This window comes from Prionailurus bengalensis, chromosome B3, assembly GCF_016509475.1.
Source record: "Prionailurus bengalensis isolate Pbe53 chromosome B3, Fcat_Pben_1.1_paternal_pri, whole genome shotgun sequence".
Classification (NCBI taxonomy): domain Eukaryota; kingdom Metazoa; phylum Chordata; class Mammalia; order Carnivora; family Felidae; genus Prionailurus; species Prionailurus bengalensis.
Genome location: NC_057355.1, coordinates 84,849,535 through 84,872,505, shown reverse-complemented (window position 1 = coordinate 84,872,505; position 22,971 = coordinate 84,849,535). Strand labels below are relative to the sequence as shown.

At 35.7% G+C, this 22,971-nt stretch overlaps 1 protein-coding gene across 3 annotated transcripts in view; it reads right to left on the bottom strand.

The window, feature by feature from the left end:
- SRP54 (signal recognition particle 54) overlaps nt 1-22,971 on the bottom strand; it is a 40,072-nt gene that overhangs the window by 4,264 nt on the left and 12,837 nt on the right. For all 3 annotated transcript variants that reach the window (XM_043555982.1, XM_043555984.1, XM_043555983.1), the window contains 12 exons: nt 22,225-22,316; nt 21,178-21,262; nt 19,520-19,624; nt 17,359-17,425; nt 17,221-17,278; nt 12,883-13,033; nt 11,637-11,785; nt 10,749-10,849; nt 10,167-10,253; nt 6,953-7,026; nt 6,627-6,735; nt 1,075-1,245 (listed from right to left, as the gene is read on the bottom strand). In XM_043555982.1, coding sequence (XP_043411917.1) covers nt 1,075-1,245; nt 6,627-6,735; nt 6,953-7,026; nt 10,167-10,253; nt 10,749-10,849; nt 11,637-11,785; nt 12,883-13,033; nt 17,221-17,278; nt 17,359-17,425; nt 19,520-19,624; nt 21,178-21,262; nt 22,225-22,316 — 1,249 coding nt within the window. The remainder of the gene's footprint in view (nt 1-1,074; nt 1,246-6,626; nt 6,736-6,952; nt 7,027-10,166; nt 10,254-10,748; nt 10,850-11,636; nt 11,786-12,882; nt 13,034-17,220; nt 17,279-17,358; nt 17,426-19,519; nt 19,625-21,177; nt 21,263-22,224; nt 22,317-22,971) is intronic.

Here is a 22,971-nt window from a genome sequence, read left to right as displayed (position 1 = left end):
AAAGCTTCCTGGGGCGCCTGGGTGGCGCAGTCGGTTAAGCGTCCGACTTCAGCCAGGTCACGATCTCGCGGTCTGTGAGTTCGAGCCCCACGTCGGGCTCTGGGCTGATGGCTCAGAGCCTGGAGCCTGTTTCAGATTCTGTGTCTCCCTCTCTCTCTGCCCCTCCCCATTCATGCTCTGTCTCTCTCTGTCCCAAAAATAAATAAACGTTGAAAAAAAAAAATTAAAAAAAAAAAAAATGAAAGCTTCCTTTCACTAAAAAAAATAAATAAAAGTAAAAGGCAAATGAAAACTGGGTAAAATATTTGCAGACACAAACGAAGCATTTTAAAGAGTTACTACAAAGCAATAGCGGGGAAAATGAGACAAATAAACAAGGAACCTAAGAGGTGATTCACAAAAGAAATTCAAACCAAAAAATGTATGAAGAGATGTTAAACCTGAGTGGTAATTTAAAAAACACATACTGAGAAAACATTTAACCACCAATTGGAAATAATAATTACAAAATTCGTTCAGCATCTATAAAATAGACAAAATCCCTGGCCTCATGGAAGACTGCACAGGAACTGATACTGATATAGGAGCAAATGGATCAACATAAATAACCATTGCACTAAACGAAGATACAAGCATACCTGGGAGAGTATTCAGTGCTTCAAAGTTATATTTTGAAGAATATTTGACAATACAGAAAAATAGTCATGACGTATCAGAAGAAAGCACTCATTTACCAAATGTTATTTAAAATAAAACCCATAGGATTCTCTGGAGAGAAAAGGTAATGGGTGCTTTAGGATTTTTTTCTTATTCTTTCTTATATGCTCTAAATTGTCTTTAATATATATTACATCATAAAAATAAAGTCATTAAATTTGTTTTTTTTTTAAACATTAGTATTTATTACTTTGAATGTGCAAACAGATAAATCACAGATCACATTCAAGTAGTACTTGAATATAACATGAAATTCACCAGTGTTTGCCAATCCTGGTAGCACTCCTGGCTTTTAATTTCTCACCTTCTTTCTTTACTTTCAATACTAACAAAAGAGGAGTTTGTTACTTTTCTTACCTTTGAAAAGTCCTTTGATACCTCCCATCTTTTTTACCATCTGTGCAAATTTGGTATATTGTGTCAAAAGTTCTTGAACATCTCTAGTCGACACACCTGATCCTCTTGCCACTCTTTGGATTCTTCCTGGTTGTTTACTAAAAACCTTGGCACCATCAGTACTGTCAAGTTCTGTAGACGAGGATTAATTACTATCACTTACATACAATTAACATTCATTATCAAAACAGTTATGTACAAATACCTCACACACACGAAAACAAAATGATGAAGTCACCACCAAATTTAACAAATGTTAATATCATCTGCCATGTTTGCATCTGATTTTTAAAAATTAAACATGGAATATATTCAAAAGAACATTTATAATATTCATAAGCTATGAAAACAATAAAACAGGGGCTCCTAGCTTAGTCGGTTAAGCATCTGACTTGATTTTGGCTCAGGTCATGATCCCATGGTTCCTTCACGGGATGGAGCCCCGCATCAGGCTCTGAACCCACAGGAGGTGCTTGCTTGGGATTTTCTCTCTTCTCTCTCTTTGCCCGTCCACCTGCTCACATGCGCTCTCTCCCAAAATAAATAAATAAACTTTAAAACAAATAAACATGTACTCACCCCACAGTTTAAGTAAAACAGAACATTCTGAAAACCTTTGAAACCCATGTCCACTTTTTCCATATCTCATATCCACCTGCTCCTCAGAGCATATATTAGAAGCATAAGGTGTCTTTCAAAAAAGAAAACTGCTCATTTCTAAATAACTAGTAACACTTAAGTCACAAATTTAGGCACTTAAGCAAGTGGAACTAGGTAGGCTCTACCTATCATCAACAAAATAATGGTTATATTTTTTATAATCAAGTAATTATTATTAGTATTTTAATCCTTTCTATAACATAATGAGTTAATTCCCTCCAGCATTTTTAGTTTTTAATTTATTTTTATTTTTTTAAGAATAATTTTTTTAATTAAAAAAATTTTTAATGTTTATTTTTGAGAGAGAGAGAGAGAGAGAGAGAGAGAGAGACAGAGTGCAAACGGGTAAGGGGCAGAGAGAGAGGGAGACAGAATCTGAAGCGGGCTTTAAGCTCTGAGCTGTCAGCACAGAGCCTTACATGGGGCTCGAACTCACAAGCTGTGAAATCACTACCTGAGCCAAAGTCAGACACTTAAACGACTGAGCCACGAAGGGCCCCATTTTTTTTTTTTTAATTTTTAAGTTTATTTATTTTAGAGAGACAGAAAACACATGTGGGAGAGGGGCAGAAAGAGAGGGGGAGAGAGAGAATCCCAAGCAGGCTCTGCACTGTCAGTGGAGAGGCTGATGCTGGGCTCAAACTCACGAACTGTGAGATCATGACCTGAGCTGAAGCCAGACATTTAACTGACTGAGCCAACCAGGCGCCCCACCCCTTCAGCATTTTTATAACTCTATGAGTATGATGTGTATTTCTTCTGGCTTTAGCTACATACAATCTCAGGAACAGGATGGACTTTAGTCAAAATTTCTATTATGTCTCCATTCTCTCTACAACATTCCCCAATAAATGGTCACCTAGCCTCCATCTTAATATCCCCAGGAGAGGTGACCCAGTATCTGAAATACAGTAATCTATGCCATTCTAATGTACCTATAATTATGGAAAATATTTCCAGGGCACCTGGGTGGCTCAGTTGGTTAAGTGTCCGACTCTTGATTTTGGCTCGGGTCACGATCTCATGGTTTGTGAGATCAAACCCCACGTCAGCATGGAGCCTGCTTCAGATTCTCTCTCTCCTTCTGTCTCTGCCCCTTCCACACTCATGCACACGTGCATGCACACGTGAGCACTCTCTCAAAATAAATGAATAAACTTTAAAAATAAATACATAATAAAATATAGTAATCTATACCATCCTATTATACCTATAATTATGGAAAATCTTTTCACATATTAAAATGAAGTATGTTTCTATGGCATTTCTTCCTATTTGCATACATGTCTCCTTGCCAGGCACAAAGAATAAGGCTTTCAAATATTCTCAAATATTTGAGAATTTGAGAGACTATTTCAAATTCTTGTGAATTTCCTCTAGGTTACAAATAACATTTCCTAAATATATCTTCTAATTTGTTTATGCCCTCTAAGCATATCATCCAGAAGTGAACTGAAATCCAGGTGAAATTTGATTACCAATGAGATATAAATAAAGAGCAAATTGTCTCATAATAAACTTACAGTCATTAAAACCTAAATCCATTTCATAAATGCAGCTTTTAAGCCCCATCTTCACTATAAAATATTTAGGAAATATGCATTCTAAGACCTCAAGTGTAGTGAAGAAAAAGACACACTAATAACAGCATATCATGGTAAGCAACATGATAGATTTAAGCAAATAGCAAAAGGGGACATAATTTAAAGAAGAAAGTCAGGAAAGGCTCCATACTGATGGTTTCTCTTTAACTGAGTAACAAGGTAACTCTAAAGGTTACCTAAAGGACAAGTATGAGGTTAAGTAAAGAAGAGAAAGCAAGGGACATTCTAGGAAGCAGAACATGGATTTCTAGAATAAAAATAGTTTTTTGTAGAAGAAACCAAGCTTGGGTAAGAGCTGAGATTTAAAAAGTTCCAAAAGTAGATAAGGACAAGATTATAAAGAACTTGTAAGCCAGGTTTCAAATTCATTATGACAACATTAAAGAGCCACTGAAGGAGTTTGACCCCAGAACTTTCTATGTTTAGAAAGACCATTCTTGTGTCAATGAAGAATACAAACTGAAAAGAGGGATGAAAAAGAGAAAGGGAAATGTTAGGAACCTATGACAGCAATCTAGGTAAGAAATGATGGGTGTAAAAAAAAAAAGAGAGAGAAATGATGAGTGTATGAACTAATGTAGGGGATTTAGAGACAAAGAGAAGAGGGAAGATATGAGAAATATTAAGGAAATAGAACTCACTAAATCTAAGATAATGTTAAGGTTCCTATCTATTCCCCTAAAAGTGGTAAAATACTGATAGAAGTAGACTGTTTTAAGTGAAATATGTATGCATACTATAATACCTAAAGCAACCATTAAGAAAACTATTCAGGGGCGCCTGGGTGGCTCAGTCAGTTAAGCATTCAACTGTTGACTTCAGCTCAGGTCATTATCTCATGGTTCCTGACATTGTGCCCCTCATTGGGCTCTGTGCTGACAGCACGGAGCCTGCGTGGGATTCTCTCTGCCCCTCCCCTGCTGATACTCTGTCTCTCCCTCTCTCAAAATAAATAAATAAACGTGAAAAAAATTTTTAAAAATCAGACAAAATAGACAAGGGACAAAGGAGGACATTACAGACATTATGATAAAAAGGTCAATTCACCAAGAAGACCCAACAATCCTAAATATGTATTGTACCCAACAAAAGAGCTTACCTGACAGAAAACTGACACAACTAAAAGGAAAAAGTTAGGCACTTCAATACGTTTACCTCTGTCATAGTTGAACCACTAGATAGAAAATCAGCAAGGACACAAATCTAGGTTGACCCCAGTTTCTAGCTTAGGTGACTGAGTAAATAGGTATCTATTAGATAGATAAAGCGTCACTCACCAAGGGAGAAAAACTACATTTTGGATCTGTGCCTCAGAAAACTTTCAATTATGTAAATAAAGATATCTGTCCACCATTTAGTGAGCATCTAGAAAGGAAGTGGTCCAGAGTGTAGACTCTTGAGCCAAAATGCCTGAGTTTGAAGCCCAGTCTCTCTACTCTGTAGCTAGTATCCTTGAACAAATTACTCAACTTTCCTATATCTCAGTTTCCTAATCTACAAAAGTTACATAATAATGGATTTTAACCCCAGAACTGTCTCTTGAGAGTGACTGTGATAATTAGATGGGTTAATCTATGTAAAGTGCTCAGGACAGTAGCAGGACAGAGTAAATACTCCAATTATGGCTGCAATTGTTAATTCTACATATAAAACTTTTCACGGTGTTAAAGATTCAGAGATGAGAAAGATACAGTCTTATCTGGGTTACTATGAAAGCCTAGAGCCCAGGAAAGAGGTAGAGAATACAAAAAATAATCAGTGAAGCAGTAGAGGAAGCACAGATGTGGATGAATTATTCAAAGAAAATGAGCAGAATGAGAAGAAGCATTGGCAGAGGACAAAACTTGTAGTATGTATTCATTTAAGGGACAGGCTGGGAAAGTAACTGAGTTAACAAGAAAAGTAGGGTAAAAGTGGGGAGATGATATAACAGAAGCCAAGAAAAAAAGGTGATTAACAACAGTCAATGTTGTAAAGGTCAAGAAAAAGACTGAAAAGGATCCACTGGAGCAGCCCAGCAGGTTATTGGAAATCTTAGTATCTATTTCCAAGCAGTGGTAGGGACAGAAGTCAGATTTCACTAGTTTGAGAAAAATACAAATCGTTCTTTGAAGAAGTTTGACTGGAAAGAGAAAAAGAATAAAAAAGCATGAGAGAGAAGTATAGCTCAAAAAACTTAATGTTTATATGCTGATGGGAAAGAAAAGTCAAAAGATGAGAAGAGACTAGAGATCCAGGAAAGAATTGTACTGAAGGAGACCTAAGGTCCTTGAAAAAGCTTGAAGAGTGGTTTGTGGCTGCCACAATCGTATTGGTAAGGTAGCCAATGGTTGAGGAAGTTCAAGGCCAAAAGCCTGTATTTCTTTGTAAATGAAGTCAGAGGTCAAGTGGTAGAGTTAGACCTAAAAACTGTTCGGCATATCTTCTGGGCTGCATCAGAAAGGGTGCTAAAAAACTGGAAAAAAGATAAAGGGGTCATAGTACTATAAATGTTAACGAGCTAACGATTACATAAAAGACCTGGAAGTATAATGCAGGATTACAGAGAACAGTGTATGTCTTTCTTTTTTCCTTTTTTTAAAAAAAAATTTTTTTTTTTAGAGAGTACCCACACGCATGGGAGACAGAGAGGGAGAAAAAGAGAGAGAGAGAGAGAGAGAGAGAGAGAGAGAGAGAATCCCAAGCAAGCTCCATGCTCAGCACAGAGCCCAAGGTGGGGCTTAATCCCATGACCCTGGGATCATGACCTGAGCCAAAATGGGTGCTCAACCAACTGAGCCACTCAGGCACCCGGAGAGCAGTGTATCTCTAATAAGACTGAAGCCCGAGAGTTTCAGTATAAAATAAGTTTGTAAACATTGCTTAAACTATCTTTCTGACAGATTCCCAATTCATGTTAGTATATGAGAGCACTAAGGAGACTTACAATAAATAATAGTTTTTTTAACCCATAATTCCCCCAAATTTATTTGATTACAGAACTCTCCTTTCAAGTTATTTCCATCATCATCATGAAGAGCTAGTGTTCTTTTCATGAAACTCATTTGGAGAACTGTATTAGACATTTCTCTCTCTGATAAAGTCAATCCAGTAATTACAACGCTTTGAGTAAGAGCTTTCAAAGGGCTACAAATCTACCTAACAATCTTTCAATCTAAATTTTTCCCCATCTTATCCACAGGAACACAGTGAATCCACTTGTAAATATTCAGAGCATTGTCCTCTAAATCAAGTAATCTGCCATCTTACCTTGATCATTCATACTATCCATTATCGTCATTAATTTCTTTAGCCTTGCCATTGACTCTTGTTCATTTCCTTTGCTCATAAAATCTGTTCCAAAACCAGGGATCATCCCCTAAAACAGATATATTTAAACATAAAATCAACAACAGCTTGAGATTAAACTGTTCACAATGTTCACATTTAAGTACTCAGCTTTAATTTTGACACTAAGTTTTTAAAGCATTTTTACACAAATAGCAAAAATAATGAAAGTAAATGCACCTACTCTTTAAAATTTTAATGAAAAACAAAAGAAGATGAAAATAAACAAATTTTTTAGGATAACTAACCAAGATCTGACTGAAGGGGCCCATTTTCATGATATTTTGAAATTGTTCATACATGTCTCGCAACGTAAACTGACCTGAAATATAAATTATTCAGATATATTAGAAGGTGTACATTTCCATTCAATAAAATTAATCTTTTCCTTAGTCATGGGTTCATCCTGAAGCACACTTACAAAACATCTAATCAACAAATATTCCTGAGCAGTTACTCTGGGCAAGATCATAGGATGAATGCAGTACAGGATACACAGATGTACAGACAGATCCTATCCTAGAGAAGTTTACATTCTATCAGAGAAAATGGACAACAACAAACAACAAAAAACACGAAAACGAGGCAGATAAACTCTACCCACTAGGGTGACTAAAATTAAAAAGTGTGACAACACCAAAAGTTAAAGAAGATAGGGGGCAAGACATGGAGCAAGCAGAATTCTCATATACTGCTGGTGAGAATGTAAAGTGGCAAAAACATTTTAGAACATCATTTGGCATTTTATAAACAACTTAGCTATCTGTGAACAAGAAAATGGAGAGACTGTGGATGAACTACTACTCAGCAATTAAAGAACAAGCTACAGGCACATGCAACTACATGGATGAATGTCAAAAATATGCTGAGTCAAAGGAAACAGGTGGGGGAAAAAGGAATACTCTAGGATTCCTATACTATGAAGTACTTACTGGCAAGGAGAATAAGCAAGCTTTCTAGATAATGGAAATATTATTTCCTGACGGATATGGGTTATTATGCGTTTGTCAAAATTGATAGAATGATACCCTTAGGATCTAAGCATTTCATTACATGTAAATTAACTTCAATTAACAATGACAAAAACATCCAGAGTATTTTCTATTTATGTCCTAAAGATATAAATGGAAAAGGTTATTTGGTTTTAGCCATTCTGAATTTCAGTGGCAGTACAATATTTTAAAAGAAATGTTACAGCAGGCAGCTAGAAATGCAGAATTAAACAGTGGTAGAAAAAGTTAAGGCTGAAATATTATTTGGTCATTATACATACATGACAATTGAAGCCATGATAACAAAGGAAATTCACTGTCATGGAACCCAAGTGAAGAGTTTGAAAACAAAAGAAAGATAACACTTAAATATTGGGAACCAAGGGAAAAAAGAAAGGTTACTAGTTTTGCCCTTGGTGACCACAGAAACGAGTAGAATGCTAAGAGCAGAAGCAAAATGCAGACATAAGGAGAGACCTAAGAGTCAAAAAGTAGACTGAGTAGGGATACTTTACCCAGTTTAGTGTGGTAGTGGAAGCAGCAGTAGGACTGTTCAAGATAGAGGAAGGCAGGGGAAAAGAGCCAGGCCATGAGGGACAGATTCATTCATTCAATAAATATTTATTAGAGATCTACTAAGTGTCAGAAACTGGTAGATACTGTAAACATAAAAGGTGAGGAACACAGCTATGAAACTTACCTTCACCTTCAAGCAGGGAAGACAGGTATCTAATAATTGTGATGAATGATACAAAAATTAGAGGGCACGATGGAAGCATAAAGCAGAGAGTTCTCAGTCCAGGGATCAGGTAAAACGTCCCTTTTAAAGAAGGAGAAACTTAAGTATGAGTAGAAGCTGCCCAGTATGGCTGGGGAGAGGAGGGTGGAGGCAGGAAGAAGATACCTAATAGGCAAAGGCACAGAGGAGACAGATAGCAATGTACATTTAAAAGCTGAGAGAAATTCAGCATGATTGGCACACAGAATCCTATGAAGAACAGCATCAAAAATGATGTAGAGGATGTGGGCTAGATGGTAGAGTCACTTTTTTTTAAGGATTTTATTTTTTTAAGTAATCTCTATACCCAACATGGGGCTCAAGCTCACAAGCCCAAGATCAAGTTGCATGGTCCTCCAACTGTGCCAGCCAGCCAGCCTGATGGTAGACTCATGTAAAAACATTCTAAGGGCAAGGGGAAGCCACTGAAAGATTTTGAGAAAGGCAGTTGTAGGATCAGACTTGCATTTTTGAAAGATCATTTTGGCTGCAGTATAAAAAATAGATACAAGGGGAAGAATCTAAGAAACAGGAAGATTTGATAAAAGACAGAATAAGCAATCTGGGCAAGAGGTAAACTTGCGTAATTACTGGAGCTGGAGAAGGGAATGGAATGAAGACAGGAGGTAAAATCAGTAGGACAAGCTGACTGACGGGAAAAGTAATGGGCAGGGTGAGGAAGAAATAAGAGAGTCCATGACAATACTCAAGTTCCTAACTCTGGCAATAAGACAAATGATGTTAACATTCATTGATGGTAACAAGGGGGTGGGAAGTTAGGATGGGAAGATACGGATATGCTGAATTTGAAGTGTCTACAGAACATCCAAGAATGGTCTAATAAACATACAGATAGGAGTCTGAAGCTCCAGAGAAAGAAGATGACCTAGCATGATCCCTGAAAAACACCAGTATTTAAAACAGGAATAAAGGCGTAGGTAACTGACAACATGAGTGAGAAAGAGGAAAGAGGCAGGATAGTATGTGACCATGGAAACTAAAAGTAAGATCATTTTGAGAAAAACAGAATGGTCAATAATAGTACATGTTGAATGCTTCTGATGTGTTAGACATTTTATATATATCAGCTGATTTAATCTTCACAACTCCATGAGGAAGATACTTAGTACTACCTACTTTTTACAGGTAAGGAAATTAAGGTTAAGTAATTTGAAAAAGTTATACAGCTGAAAATAGATCAGATATAAATTCAGGTATGATAGATTTAAGAACTTGATTGAGTTCTTAATCACAACATATATTCTCTATAAGAGTGGTCTTTAATGTGGAGTCAAAAAAAGTGTTTATTAATCTCATTCTTTTAAATTTCCTTATATTTTATAATGTAAATAATATACACACACACACATATACACACACATTTAATTTACAAGTAAACAGTTTAGAAGAGTGTTCTAACCTATATTTAACCTGTTTTACTTCAAGAAACTCCATTTCAATTTTAATTTTAAGGCAATTTGATTACAAGAAAGAAAATAAAAATACTCAATTCTACAACTGCTCACATATTTGAGATTTAAAATGATTTGCATACAAATCATGTAGAAAATAAACATTTGAAGAACTAACTTTAATAAGAGATTTATCATTTCAAACAAATTAACAGTAGCTTTATCAAAAAGAAATCATGGGAAGACATCTGAGAGCAAACGCTTTTTGCTACTCATATACCATGTTTCAACTTCTCTATAAGCGCTTCATTGTCATCCAACTTCAACTCATTGACTTTATCTATCAGTCCTTCAATGTCACCCATACCTACAAGACCCAAAAAGAGAAAAATTAACAATAGCATATGCTGCTTTACATTATACAAAATACATGCACATAGATAATAACCATGTGAGATAGCAGGTCAGATATTCCTACCATACTTTACAGGTGAGAAAACTGAACCTAGAGTGACAAAGCAGGGACTCTAGCCCAGGGTTCCAAATTCCATGCTCTCTAACTCTATTACCTAGTACAAAAGTTTTACTGCCATTACCCCTGCTATTACCACAACCACATATTTTTGTATTGTGCTCTAAAACTTTTCCTAAAAATTGTCCATTGAGTAGCTCATTCTACCACTCTAACCACAAGAAGCAGAAAACCATCACCCTTACTTTTTACAGGTGAGGGAGATAAATCACGGAAGGTAATGGTTTTCCTGAACTAGTCAATGAGAGGGCAGGACTAAAATCCTAATCCATCCCAAAGATCTATGCTATTTTTCGGAGATTTTTCTATATCCCCTACCAATGTACATACCAAGAAGCTTGCTGATGAAAGGCTGTGTTTTGAAAGGTTCAAAGTCATCTATGTGTTCCCCTGTACCAATGAAAATAATTGGACTTTTTGTGGCAGCAACTCTGCAAAGAAAAAGAAAACATAAAATAATCTCAAAAAGGCAAACAAATTTCTAGCAGATTAGAGTATTTAGACAAAGGTACACAGTTCAAATTTCTTTTCACCTATTAAAACGGAACTATACCAGAAAGACTCCAAAATTCTGTTTCAATTTAAACTTCTTTTATAGACCGTATTAAGTCCACTATTGGAATGTATTTTTATTTTATTTTTAATTATTTAAATTTGAGTATATATTGGAATATATTTTATTTTCTTAAATGTTTATTTATTTACTTTGGAGGCAGGGAGGGGCAGAGAGAAGGAGAGAGAGAATCCCATGTAGGCTCTGTACTGTCAGCACAGAGCCTGACACAGTGCTCAATCCCATGAACTGCGAGATCACGTCCCAAGCCAAAATCAAGAGTCGGGTGCTTAATTGACTGAGCCGTCCAGGGGCCCCTTGCATATATTTAAAAAAAAAATTTTTTAGCATTTATTCATTTTTTGATAGAGCATGAATGGGGAAGGGGCAGACAGAGAGGGAGACAGAATCTGAAGCAAGCTCCAGGCTCTCAACTGACAGCACAGAGCCCGATGCAGGGCTTGAACTCCCGGACTGTGAGATCATGACCTGAGCCGAAGTTGGAAGCTCAACCGACTAAGCCACCCCGGTGCCCCGCCTTGAATATATTTTTAATGATCAAAAAGAAAGCCATAAATACACTCATACACACACACACACACACACACACACACACACACACACACGCGCCCAAGACTTAGGACAACAGCATCAATGGTACTTACGCACTGAGTGCACCACCTCCTTTTGCATGCCCATCAAGTTTTGTCACTATGACCGAGGCTACATCTACTTTATCTTTAAAAGCCTTTGCCTGGGCTTCACAAGCCTGCCCAATGGAGGCATCCATCACATAAACAATGTTATCAGGTTGCTAGAAAATTTAAATGAAAACAATACATATTTTTCCTGCTCTTAAGCAAATTTCATCATTAGAAGCTATAGAAAAATATTTATTATAAATAATTATTCATTCAATCAGTAAATATTTACTGAGGGAATACTATGTATTAGGCACCATTTAGGTCCTGAGACAAAGAGATGAATATGTAAATCCTAGTCCTTATAAGACTTGCATTCTAGTCAAAGGAGACAGATAATAAATGGGCAAGTAAACTTTAAGATGTACGATAATTAAAATGAGATAGAGAATATGAGTTTTGAGATGTGGGAGGCTTCTTTAGGTGGGGCAACCAGGGGAGGTCTCTCTGGAGGTAGTAACGTTTTAGCTAAAGTGTGACCTGAATAAAGAGGAAAAAAGTTATGCAAAGATCTGGAGGAATCACATTCTAAGCAAAGGGAATAGCAAAAGTAAATCAGAGGAAAAAACATAAGAGTATGCACTAAAACCAATATTAATAAAACAGAGGTGAGGCTCTTTCCCTAAGCTCTGCTCAACTAGGTCAAAATAATGGCATGCCTAAAGAAAACCTCACTAGCATTAACCATTAACTAAAGAATCACTGCCAACTCTTCAATGGCAAAACATGGGTTCATGGGCAAAATATGTGCTACAGATTATTTACAAACCGCCTCTTCTCCCCAGATCATTTCCATCATAATTTTGAAGAGACACTAAATGATGATTAACATTTTTAAGTGCTTCATTTTGAAAATCTTTCAAAATCCATCTCAGGTAAATGTTCCAATTTAAATTATTTACAGAAAGGAAATTCAACAGATACTAAAAGTTAATTCTAAACTTTTGTTTCTTATTTTTTCTTATATATACTAATAAGATAATTAAGAAAGGAAATTTTTGATACTTACTTATGAAAATTTCATACCTAGTTAGAGAAAATTAAGTCCTTACCATACAGATATACGTACCCAAAATAGAAATAAATTACTTGGAATCTATCATACAGGCAAAAAATAACTTATAAATTTACATGGATCATAAATTCAGTCAGGTTTTGCAATTAAGTTAACCAAAGTCCTTACAATGTTATTAAATTGAAAGCTACTTACTATAGCATTAGCGACTTGAAGCATTTCTTCAAACAAAGAGTCTTCCTGTTTATGGCGGCCACTTGTATCAACAATAATAATTTCAAAATTTTCATTTTTGAATTTGTCCACTCCTTCAGAGGCAATGATAACAGGATCCATTTCTGTATAGCTATTTAACAAGGACAAATGATTTAACAACAACAAGAGCAAAACTTATGAATACTAATAATTTGGAAACTGTTTCTACACCTTTAATGCATTCTGAAAAAGTCATAATGATCACAACTGCAATTTAGAATAACAATATCTAATAAATATTAAAAATAGCAAACAAAAAAAATAAAAATAGCAAACCACTTCTAGAGTATCATCAAGCAATATCTAGTTTTCCAATCACAAAATTCTTTGTGATTCTGCCACATGTCTTCTCTGAATGTGTTTTCCTCAGATACTTTTTATATTTTCTTAAATAAATGACTGAGTTAGTGTTTCACACGTTTTCCCATTTAACACCCTTTCTTAAGCATTTTATAAAACCATTATTCTTGTAAAACATGACTTTTAGGCTATATAGAATTCCATCATATGGCTACGCAATCATTTCTTGAATAAATGCCCTATTGTTGGTCATCTGAGGTTTTTTCAATTTCCTGGTATTAAAAACATAGTCAATATGAAGAGTTCATAATGTTGTTTCTTTGAAATTGTGATGACATATTCTTACAGCTTGAATTTGTATCAAATGATATGATAATTTAGGCTTTTTGTTTCTTCTTTGTTGATTTTGATGGGAGTTCTCTGTGCCTCTTGGATGTGGATGTCTGTTTCCTTCCCCAGATTAGCGAAGTTTTCAGCTATTACTTCCTAATAAATTTTCTGGCCCCTTTTTTCTCTCTTCTTCTGGTACTCCTATAACCTGAATGTTATTACATTTGATGGTAGGCTTTTGGCTCCTAAGAGGAAAATGTCTTCCATAAAATTTTAATTTAATTCCTATTTCACTACATTTTCACAATTCTCAAAACTCTTTTCAACTTGAAAATCAAGAAATGAAATCCCAGGGCTCCTGGGTGGCTCAATCAATTAAATGTCTGACTTTGGCTCAGGTTGTGATCTCACAGTTCATGAGTTCAAGCCCAGCGTTGGGCTCTCTGCTGCAAGCACAAAGCCCACTTCAGATCCTCCATCTCCCTCTATCCCTCCCTCCCTCCCTCCCTCCCTCTCTCTCTCTCTCTCTCTCTCTCTCTCTCTCCATCTCAAAAATAAATAAACATTTAAATTAAAGAAAAAAAAAGAAATGAAATCCCATTTTAATTTGCACTGTTTTCAGTAGCGGCAACTTCTTATACAGATCAATACTGTCAGATGAAAGGACATATGTTAAAAAAAGTTTCCCCCCTAAATTAACAATAAAAATCAGGTATGAAGGCATTTGATAAAAATATGTGTGAGATTTAAATGAAGAAAATTACTATATTTAAGGACATAAGTTTTTAAAGCAAAAATGACATAGTAGGTTTCTAAGCTAACTATACAAATACAGTCAAGATGTCAACTCTTCACTAAGTTGATTAATTGGTTTCAATGTACTTCCAATCAAAATCTTAAGAGAGATTTTTCTTTTTGGAACTTAATAAGGAATTTTAAAATTTAATCTAGGAAAATAAGCAGGTGAGACTAGGCAAGAGAATGTTGAAAAAAAATGTCATAAAAAAGAATTACATTAAATAGTATATTATCTATCCCAGAATTATTAAGATCCCATTTTTTTTGTAAATGTGTTAATGAAGTATAATATATATATAGAAAAGCTGCACAAATTATAAACTTAGTGAATTTTCACAAAGCAAACACACCCAGATCAAAAAACAATAACCAGCACCACACTCCCTCCTAAGAGTAATCACAATCTGGTCATAAGATCTCATTTGTAATTAAAAAAAAAGATCCCACTTGTAATCAACTCTACAGTGGTCTACTGATATACAGGAAGATGCACTATTTTAAATGTTCATTTTGATGAGTTTTGACAAATTTACATATAACCACTACCACAACAATCAAGGTACAAAGCACTGTAACACTCCATTTCAATTTCAAATTATCTTTCTGTGTGGTTGTTTGTACTGACATAGAAAAAAAGCACAGGTGGACACACTAAAAACTGGTAACTAGGAAGTGAAACTGTTAGTGCTTTCACTTCTTTAAAAGTTTTATGTGAAATAGTTTTTTTTAACACAGAACAAATGATAATATAACAAACAGTCCTACATGTACCACCCCCTAAAATAAATGCTAATATGTAAATTTAACAGCAGAGATGCAGTTCAAATTCTTCCTCAGTCTCACTCCCTTCAGTCCTCCCAGAGGAAACAATGATACACTAATACTTTACTCCACACATACATGATGTTTCTTAAGTTTACATGAGCAAAGGAGAGATTATTTAATAAATGGTATTGAGATAACTGTTTAAAAATGCTCTGGCTTTGGGGGTCCAGTCAGTTAAGCTCAGTCAGTTAAGCATCCAACTCTTGATTTTGGCTCAGGTCACGATCTCAAAGTTTGTGAGATTGAGCCCTGCATCAGGCTCTGCGCTGACCATGTAGAGCCTACTTGGGATTCTCTTGCATGCACTTTCTCTCCCTCTCTCTGCCTCCTCCCCTGTTCATGCTCACACATGCTCGTACACCCTCTCTCTCACAACATAAATAAGTAAGGGCGCCTGGGTGGCTCAGCCATTTAAGCGTCTGACCCCTGATTTCAGCTCAGGTGAAATCTCACGGTTTGTGAGTTTGAGTCCCATGTGCTGACCATGTGGAGCCTACTTGGGATTCTCTTTCTCTCTTCCTCTTTCTGTCCCTCCCCTCCCTCGCAAAAAAAAAAAAAAAAAAAAAAAGATAAACTTTAAAAGAAAATGGTTTGGCTTTGGCCAATAGTTCAAGTAATGATCAGCTAAATTGTTTACAAATTTTGAACCCTAAAGATAAAATTTTACTATTCCTTGATTTTTTTATCCCTTGATTTTTAAATCTATATTAGAAACCATTCTTATCCTAAAAAGATAAAATTCCTAACATTATTCTTTAATCTACCTGTAAGACATTATCATAAAAAAACTGAAAGGAGGGGCGTCTGGGTGGCTCAGTCGGTTAAGCGGCCGACTTCAGCTCAGGTCATGATCTCGCAGTCCCTGAGTTCGAGCCCTGCGTCGGGCTCTGTGCTGACCGCTCAGAGCCTGGAGCCTGTTTCGGATTCTGTGTCTCCCTCTCTCTCTGACCCTCCCCCATTCATGCTCTGTCTTTCTCTGTTTCAAAAATAAATAAACGTTAAAAAAAAAAATTTAGTAAAAATAAATAAATAAATAAATAAATAAATAAATAAATAAATAAAACTGAAAGGAAAAAAATTTAAATAAAGAATACATGGAAAGCGAAAGTTCGTTCGCATTTCTGGCCAGCCAAAAAGTAGAAGGCAGTGACTAACAAAATGATATCATTCATTTAATTACTTCAAAGTTTAGCTTCTTTAAACTTTCTTTCTAAGGGTATAATAAACCATTTATATCAATAATGTTAAAAAAATGCTATCCTGGGGCGCCTGGGTGGCGCAGTCGGTTAAGCGTCCGACTTCAGCCAGGTCACGATCTCGCGGTCCGTGGGTTCGAGCCCCGCGTCAGGCTCTGGGCTGATGGCTCAGAGCCTGGAGCCTGCTTCCAATTCTGGGTCTCCCTCTCTCTCTGCCTCTCCCCCGTTCATGCTCTGTCTCTCTCTGTCCCAAAAATAAATAAACGTTGAAAAAAAAAAAAATTTATAAAAAAAAAAAAAAAAAATGCTATCCTCTCAAAAAGTCCTAAAATCAATCTAGACTTGATTTTTTTCATCAATCATTCTAACATGTATAAACTACCTACCTGAACTACCGTATCAAATGAAGGACAGCAATGATCAGAATCTCTGAGTTAATGACAAATTATAAGCTATTTTAAGATGTTCAAACACAACTTTTTAAAATTATGTACTAAAGAAACAGTATGGAATTCACCAGTGTGTATTTAATCGAGGAATGCTTCAGATAGGTCTTAAAAGAAACAACAGGAATAGGGAAGCAAGTCAGAAGGCATACAAGGCAGGATGGTAAATACAGGCAGGATTATGAACTAAATAATGTCCACTCTGATCTATAAAGCTGGATCAGAAGAGTCATGGTACAATAATAAAAGATAATTTATTAATTATACCCTACTTAGTTCCAGAAAGATTTAAACTTCTAAGTAAATATTAAAAATGTCACAAGATGGCATAAAATAAAAACTTAGAGAAGACATGAGTATCAAAATAAAAACCAGAAACCCACCTTCCATAGAATGGAATTCTTGCTTTGGTAGCATTCTGTTTTAGTTGGTCAAAAGCTCCTATAAAATAAAGAATTAATGAGTTCTCAGACTTGAAAATAAAAATTACAGAGAACGGTTTTCAAATTTCAACACATTACCTGCTCTGAATGTGTCTGCACATATCAAACAGGTCTTCCAACCTTTCCTCTGGTAATAATATGCTAACTGGGAAAATAAGATTTAAAAAATACAATATCAATAAATACAAATTATTATACACAAAATACTTTTGTTTACTCTTGTTATTTACTTAAGGATTGAAGTAAAACTGCTCATATTCTCCTGAGAGTAGTAGTATTACATTTTTAACAGTTTTAATTTTAATTTCAGTTAGTTACCAGTATAATATTAGTTTCAGGTGTATAATACAGTGATTCAACACTTCCATACAACACCGGGTGCTCATCACAGCAAGCGCATTCCTTAATCCCCATCACCTATTTTGCCCATCACCCCACCTACCTCCCCTCTGATAACCATCAGCTTGTTCTCTATAGTTTAAAGAGTCTGTTTCTTTTTTCTTTAAGTTTCTTTATTTTGAGAGAGAGAGAGAGAGAGAGCGTGAGCAGGGGAGGGGCAGAGAGAGAGGGAGAGAGAAAGGTAGAATTCCAAGCAGGCTCTGCACTGACAGTGCACTGCACTGACACGGGGCTCAATCTCACAAATCATGAGATCATGACCCAAGCCAAAATCAAGAGTTGGACACTTAAACGACTGAGCCACCCAGGCACCCTAAGAGTCTGTTTCTTTGTCTCTCTTTTCTTTTTCCCCTTGCTCACATTTGTTTTATTTCTTAAATTCCACATATGAGTGAAATCATATGGTATTTGTCTTTCTCTGACTTGTTTCACTTAGCATAATACTCTCTAGCTCCACTCATGTCATTTCATTAATTTTTTTGATGTTTATTTTTGAGAGAGAGAGAAAGACAGAGTGCAAGAGGGACAGAGAGAGAGGGAGACACAGAATCCAAAGCAGGCTCCAGGCTCTGTCAACACAGAGACTGACGCAGGGCTCGAACTCAAGAACCTTGAGATCATGACTTGAGCTGAAGTTGGACACTTCGACTAAGCCACCCAGGCACCCCCATCCATATCATTTCAAATGGCAAGATTTCATTCTTTTTTATGGCCGAGTAACATTCCATTATATATATATATACACACACACACACACACGTATATATTCCATTCCATAACATTTCATTATATATATATATTATATTATATCATATTATATTATATTATATTATATATATATTATATATAATATATATACATATATACACACACCACTATTATTACATTTTTGAACACAGCAAACATTCCATTATATATATATATACATATATATATTTATATACACACACCACTATTACTTTTTTTTAAATGTTTATTTCTGAGACAGAGAGAGAGAGACAGAGCATGAGTGGGGGAGGGGCAGAGAGAGAGGGAGACACAGAATCCGAAGCAGGCTGCAGGGTCTGAGCTGTTAGCACAGAGCCCGACGCAGGGCTGGAACCCACAAACCATGAGATCATGACGTGAGCCGAAGTCAGTCGCTCAACTGACTGAGCCACCCAGGCACCCCTACATTTTTGAACATGGTGAATTTGCTAAAGAGTTTAAATTCTAACTGCCATACAGTAACATTCAAAGGACATAAAATGATCAAGCAATACATTACCATAGTGAAAAATACTAACTACTATTAATGTTAAGTAAAAATAAATAATAGAATCCTCTAAGAAATAATCCTTTTTTCTTTTTTTATAGACTATAACATAGTTGAGGCTTGTGAAACAAAATCCGGTAAAAAACTTGAGGCATTTAATTCTGAAGAAAGAGGTGGTATAATGAATTAAAAATTAGTAGAAGGATATGCAAAATAAAGATCTATGATTATGTTGGGGGGGGACACTGTGAAAAGAGAGTCTGGAACCACAGGAGATAAGCTAAACTTTCCATGTTCTCTTCTCCAAAAATCATATCCTCATGTCCTTAAAGTACAGGAACAGTCTCTTTGGTAAAAGAAACAGGATAGCTATGTAGAAGTCTACGATTCTTATAAAAAGCAATCACAAGGGAGACTCTGGGATTCTTTCTTCTTACCGTACAAAAAGCTATTACAAAAAAATAATAAGATACATCAAATAACACAAAATTGTAAAGCGAGCAATCTAGCCTGGCTTTAACATAAAACTTGATATATACAAACATATATGTTCCATGACTTTTTTTAAAACTAAGTATAATTTACCTTTGAACATGTTGTTGTTTTACCACTCCCTTGCAATCCAACAAACATGATCACATTCTGTTTTCCTTTAGTGGGTGTCCATGCTTTAACTCCAGGGTCTACAAGCTATGTACCAGAAATAAATTAATAAGATTGGGTTAACATATGCTTACATTCAAAACCCCTGTCGCCACAACTTCTAAATTGTAAAAATAATTTAAAGGCACTTTGGTATAAAAGGCAACCATAATCCTACCATTCCCATAAAACTTGACTATTTCCCTATTTTGCCTACAGAGGCAAATTTTCTATTTTAGATTGTAGATAAAAAGCAAACTGGAAATAATGTGAGGAATCCTACAGAGTTTAGAGATCAGACCTGGGTTTGCCACTAACCAGCTGTCTCACTTTTCTCAACTACAAATGAAGAAGCATGACTGGATAAATTCTCTGACCTCATTTACGTCTGAATTTCTTTTTTTATTTATTAGTCTATAAGAAACCAAAGGAATAAATGAAACTACTCACACAATAAATGGAAAAATACGAGAAGACCACTAGCAGACATCTGTTGCTCTAAAAAAAGTTTTTATAGTTCCTTCCTTTTCTCCCCCTACCACTGAACCTATATCTGTTTTTTTTAATGTTTATTTATTTTTGAGAGAGAGAGACAGAGCGCAAGCAGGCGAAGGGCAAAGAGAGAGGGAGACACAGAATCCAAAGCAGGCTCCAGGCTCTGAGCTGTCAGCACAGAGTCCAAAACGGGGCTCGAACCCACGGACTGTGAGATCATTACCTGAGCTGAAGTTGAACGTTCAACCAAGTGAGCCACCCAAGCGCCCCTATTTTTTCTTTTTTTTTTTTTTGAGAAAGTGAGAGAGAGTGAGAGTGAGAGAGAGACAGACAGAGAGCACAAGAGGAGCAGAAGGAGTAGGGGTGGGGGGAGAGAGAGAAAGACAGAATCTTAAGCAGACGCCATGCACAGCATGGTGCCCAATGGGGCTCAATCTCCCAACCATGAGACCATGACCTGAGCCAAAATCAAGAGTCAGATGCTTAACTGATTGAGTCACCCAAGTGCCCCAAGACCCATACATATTTTTTAAAGCTCTAAGATTCTCACCATAATTTTCATGACCATGGAAGCAAAATTAGTTCTAAGGTGATACAAAGTAATAGGCTGTATTTACCACTTGCAAAATAAAATTTCACCAATTGCTCATAATCAAGCAAGAGTTGGGATATTTGGTCTTTTCAAAGGGAATTCTGTAAACAATGAACAGTTCAGAAAAGAAGACTTGTCAAGAGTGATTTTCCATACAAAAGTAAGATCAATAAGGTAAAACCTGATGCTAAAGAGGATAAACTCAAGAGAGGCCCTTCCATCCATTAATCTGTAGTGCAGTTTTACTTTTTGTAACCTGGCTTTGGGAATTGTTTCAGGAATAGTACTGGCCTTTCATATCTATACTCAGAACTTTGTATTCAGAAAAGTCAATAATAAACATAGGCCCTTTTAGAAAAGTTAATAATCTTTCCGTTAATATTTTTAATACAGATGAATATTCTATAAAAATGTAAGTAAGTATTCTGAAATAATATTCTTGTTCGCAGTGCTAATGTATTTTTACCCACTGAGGTCTACAGAGAATCACAGCACAATCCTGATATACTCTTACCTTCACAAGTTCTTTAAATACAGCGTGCTGAATCATTTTTCTTTTGTTAAGACCAGATGCCATCTCTTCAAGATCAATAGCAGACCTTCATGATGATGGTTATTTGTGGGTAGGAGAGAAAAGCCAGTTAAGACGTTCTGAAAAAAAGTTTCTGCTCCAGAGAATGTAAAAATATTCAATCATTCACACTAGTAGCCCTCTGATTAACATGCATATAATTACCACAGATTTATAAGTCTATATCCTAAAAAACTGATCAGGAAATATTAGACGCAAGACTGGTTAGTTTTTCAAGGTTTTTTTTTTTTTTTTTTAAGTCTAAATATTAATTTGTCCTCATATCACCACAAAGTATTAATTTTATTTACCTATTTTTACACATATACTTTATACATTTTTACACCAAGCAGAAAATAGGATTAATTTCTCTAATTCTAAATGTGTAAATGCCAGCAGTTCTACATTCATACCCAGTCTAACAGTATGAAAAGGAAAGATGGCCTGGACATGACAAGGGCGAGGATTCAAGAAGTTAACTGAGGTGCCTGTATTACTCTATGAGCCCTGCCCCAGTCAGTGCCTTTCCCAGTGAACACAGTACCTGAGATGACACACATTACTCCTTCATTCAAATACGGACAGAAAATCAAAAAGGAGAACAAGAAATGAATACAATTCTCCAATAATGAAGGAAGCTCATTAATGTCATCTTAAGCCTGAAAAGGATAAACTGGCACCACTTTTGTATGAAGAATTGTTAAAAGGCTTTTATATTGAAATACTATACTGTATATGATTGAATCCATCCAAATAAAGGAGTAAAATGGAAAGAAATCCATAATTAAATGAAAGCCACATGTAGTTTATTCTTTGAAACATCATTACGGAAACATACTATAAATACAGTCTTGCAACATATGAGTTCTATTCTTTTCAAATGCTTAAAGCAGAAACATTTCTTGATATAGCAGACTTTTCTGGTTAGCTCCTCATCTCAGTAAACTAAATTCAGTTTTGCCTGCTTTTTACCTGATTAATTTAACTTACTTTACATTTTCTCTTAGTTGCTTCACTAGTTTAATATTAACATCTGCTTCCAATAATGCTGTACATACTTCTTTTAGCATAGCATTTAATACCTGCAAATAAATAAATACATAAAAATTTAACACAACCCCCCAAAAAAGTTTAACACTCCCCGTGTATCATTTCAATCTTATAAAAACAATGGCTGATTACTCATCATATACTACCATAACTTAATAAAAATAATACTACACTATCATAGGAAAAAAAGTTTTTCAATTAGCCTTAGAAAGAGCATTTTATCAAATGTCTAATCATGTTGTCAAAATAAGACATTCTATTTAGTTTTATTCAACCAAATATTATCATAATTTTATTCCTATATTAACGTAACAGTAGTAAAGACTTTTTCTTTAAGCCAAAGAAAGTTACTACGCAAGAGATGCTGCTATTGAACACCTGTGGCTGATACACAGCACTTTATATTCACTATATCTGCTTAATTGCACTACCATGGAGGAAAATATAACAACAACAACAAAAAATAACCAAGTCTGACCTAGCAGTCTTACTATTTCCACTCAGAGCAGAGGAACAAAGTTGAAAAGAAAACTATCCTCCATTCATAACTATCAGGGCACCTGGGTGGTTCAGTCGGTTAACCGCCCCACTTGATTTTGGTTCAGGTCATGATCTCATGGTTTGTGAGTCTGAGCCATGCATCAGGCTCTATGCTGGGAGCCTGCTTGGGTTTCTCTCTCTTTCACG